This window comes from Aplysia californica, unplaced genomic scaffold (genome assembly GCF_000002075.1).
Source record: "Aplysia californica isolate F4 #8 unplaced genomic scaffold, AplCal3.0 scaffold00473, whole genome shotgun sequence".
NCBI lineage: Eukaryota > Metazoa > Mollusca > Gastropoda > Aplysiida > Aplysiidae > Aplysia > Aplysia californica.
In genome coordinates, this window is record NW_004797743.1 from 228,157 (window position 1) to 231,273 (window position 3,117).

General features: G+C 42.2%; 1 protein-coding gene across 1 annotated transcript in view; it reads right to left on the reverse strand.

The window, feature by feature from the left end:
- Positions 1–3,117, reverse strand: part of LOC101848682 (canalicular multispecific organic anion transporter 2) — a gene marked incomplete in the record, with an annotated part of 41,034 nt that overhangs the window by 13,195 nt on the left and 24,722 nt on the right. The window contains 2 exon segments of the mRNA XM_005105499.3: positions 903–1,173; positions 2,595–2,658. Of these exon segments, the coding sequence (XP_005105556.2) occupies positions 903–1,173; positions 2,595–2,658 (335 nt within the window).

Below are 3,117 nucleotides of genomic sequence, written 5' to 3' on the forward strand. Positions count from 1 at the left end.
GTGTGTGTGTGTGTGTGTGTGTGTGTGTGTGTGTGTGTGTGTGTGTGTGTGTGTGTGTTTTAAAAGAATATATAACATAAAAGGACGAAAATTGAATCGCAACAATGACAGCCATTGTTTAATCTGCCACTGGAAACCATGTAAACACGAGTTAGTGTATTTGTCCCTTCCAGTGGTATGGTTGTTTAATTGGTCAAAATCCTACTAGATCTAGTAGAGTAGTCTCCGCCTAAGATCCCGGTGTTCGGGAGCAAAAAAAATGCGGGATCTTAGGCGCAATGGGATCTTAGCCGACGCATCACGGTGACCCATGTTTAGGATTACAACTGGCAAAATAGCCTCACTTTACTCCAAAATGAACTGGCGTGACCCCGGGGTAGGTTTATGATTTATGGCGAGCAACGAGTGTCAACCGTGAAGACCAATCACAGTGGCATGAGACATGCCCTTTCCATTTACTATCCTAACGTAAGTCTCAATATCTACGATGATTATCCAGTCACTCCTCCCCTTTACCTGTCCAAAGTTGATATTTTTCCGTCTCTGACCGAGTTCCCCCGCCTTTGTCATTATGTACCCTTGTGATGCAACCACACCAGTTAAAATTCAGTCCGTCCCGCAAATTCGGTAGAAGAGACAAACGCAGAGTTAGTTTACAGTTCGATGCCATCCCTCCTGGGGCGAATTTGTAGGCCCTACACATCCAGCGTGTGATGTAAGGTTAGATGGAGTGCTCAAATGCGGGTGCGATGTTTGGGGTGAAAACAGTAATATTAAACCAACCACAAGTGAAGAAATTATTAATAAAACATTTAGAATCGTTTGGAGATTCTTAGATTGAGTACTGTATTAAACAGAAGTTTGATTAGACAGAAAATTAGACAAAACCATGGTAGGCCTACCTTTTTACCAGATTTGCTAGACTTCTTGGAATCTTTCCCTGATTTTTTCTTTTCCTCCAACGAAATATCACTCCCGGTATTCTCTTCTGGCTCTTCACCTTCCAGCCCTTCAGTCTCCGTTGGATATTCTGTCAAACTATTTTGGCGGCTGTAGGAAGTCCCCGGAGTTTTCTGGGAGTCTTGAGTGGGTCCTGTGCGTCTTTTTCGTAATACAGTCTCGGGTCCAGCCGTATCAATTGTGGGCACGAGGAGTGCAGTGAGCTCGGGAGCTCTAACGATACAGTAGAGGAACATAATTCATAGTCAGCACGATTAACAGAGGGTGGTTGGCGGGTGTTCTTGCGGGGACTCTTTGTTTAGTTATTTAGTGAAAATTCAGTTGGAAATTTACGACTCAATGAAGGGTAAAGAAGTAGAGATATTATTATTATAATTTGGGTGATTTTTCTTGACACACCCACTCTTCGTCTCGGGTTTTTGTGTGTCTGTGTGTTTGTGTTTTGTTTGTTTTCGTTGTTTTGTTGTTTTGTTGTTTGTTTGGTTGTTGTTGTTTTTGGGGGTTCTTTTGTTGCTGTTTTTGCTGTTGTTTGTTGTCTTTCAATCGACATACATATTCATTTTGTGTTCCATTGGTTCGTTCACGCATTCCGTCCCACATTAATTACCTTCGCTGGCAATTTCGATTGATCATTATTTAAAACTTTACATACTCAGCTCCGAAGAAGAACGACATTTAGAATCGGCAATGAAAGTATTAAAAGCTGATCCAAGCTGGCTAAATAAATATCTGCAGCTATTGTATACAAGAATCGAATCTATTTCAATCATTGTGTCATTGTGTTAATATTACTACATGTATCAGTTCTACTGATAGTTAGATAGATAGATAGATAGATAGATAGATAGATAGATAGATAGATAGATAGATAGGCAGACGAATTGATGGATGGATGGATGGATGGATGGATGGATGGATGGATGGATGGATGGATGAAGAGATGGAGAGATAGATGGATGGTGAAATGGTTTGGGTTTAACGCCCCTATCAACACAATTAGGTTATTAAAGGAGCGGGGCCTCCTAGTTTAACGTCCGTCTCCGAAAGGAGTGAGCCAGATGGGAAATTCGTGTAAAGTGTCTTTCCCAAGGACACAGCGTTGGACCGATCTGAGGCTCGAACCCCCAAACCCGCAATCTCACGATTACAAGTCCGGTAGCCTAACCACTAGACTACCGACGCCACTTGGGTGGGTGGGTGGGTGGATGGATGAATGGATGGGTGGATGGGTGGATGGGTGGATGAATGGGTGGGTGGATGAATGGATGGATGGATGGATGAATGGGTGGGTGGATGAATGGGTGGATGGATAAATGGAAGGATGGAAGGATGGGTGGATGGATGAATGGGTGGGTGGATGAATGGGTGGGTGGATGAATGGAAGGATGGGTGGATGGGTGGATGAATGGGTGGATGGGTGGATGGGTGAATGGGTGGATGGGTGAATGGGTGGATGGGTGGATGAATGGGTTGGTGGATGAATGGATAGATGGATGGATGGGGGCAAAACAATAAAAAGGAGGGGGGGGGAGAGAGACTGAAATTGATAGGTATAACTTGAGAATGAAGTAAACTAAAGCAGATTGAAAAAATATATCAGAACAGAGGTGACAAACAAAGAACGTTGAATTGACCTGCTATTTTGCTCTTCAGATCCAGAACCTCCTTCGTCTTCATCCAACTTGACGCTTGTGTTGTCTGAAGATTTCATCAAAGGTGGGAAATTAGCTCTAAAGTAGCTCACTACCCGATGTGCGAAAAAAGCTACATTTAATTTCGTGCCAAATGACATGACAGCACACTATTTCTCGGTGGTTCCAACAGTTTATGCCCACGCCAGTCTTATCATTTGCTTACTTGTTGCTGTTGATGTTGTCGGTGTTATCGTTGTTGTTGTTGTTGCTGCAATTATTGAAATTGTTCTTATTGTTGTGTTATTGTTGTTCTTATGATTGCTGTTGTTGTTATTGTTGTTGTTGTTGTTGTTGTTGTTGTGGTTGTTGTGGTTGTTGTTCTTCTTGTTCTTCTTGTTGCCGTTGCTCATGCTATATTTTTGTTGTTTTTGTTGTTGTTGTTGTTGAAGATGATGATGATGATGATGATAATGATGATGATGATGATGATGATGATGATGATGATGATGATGATGATGATGAT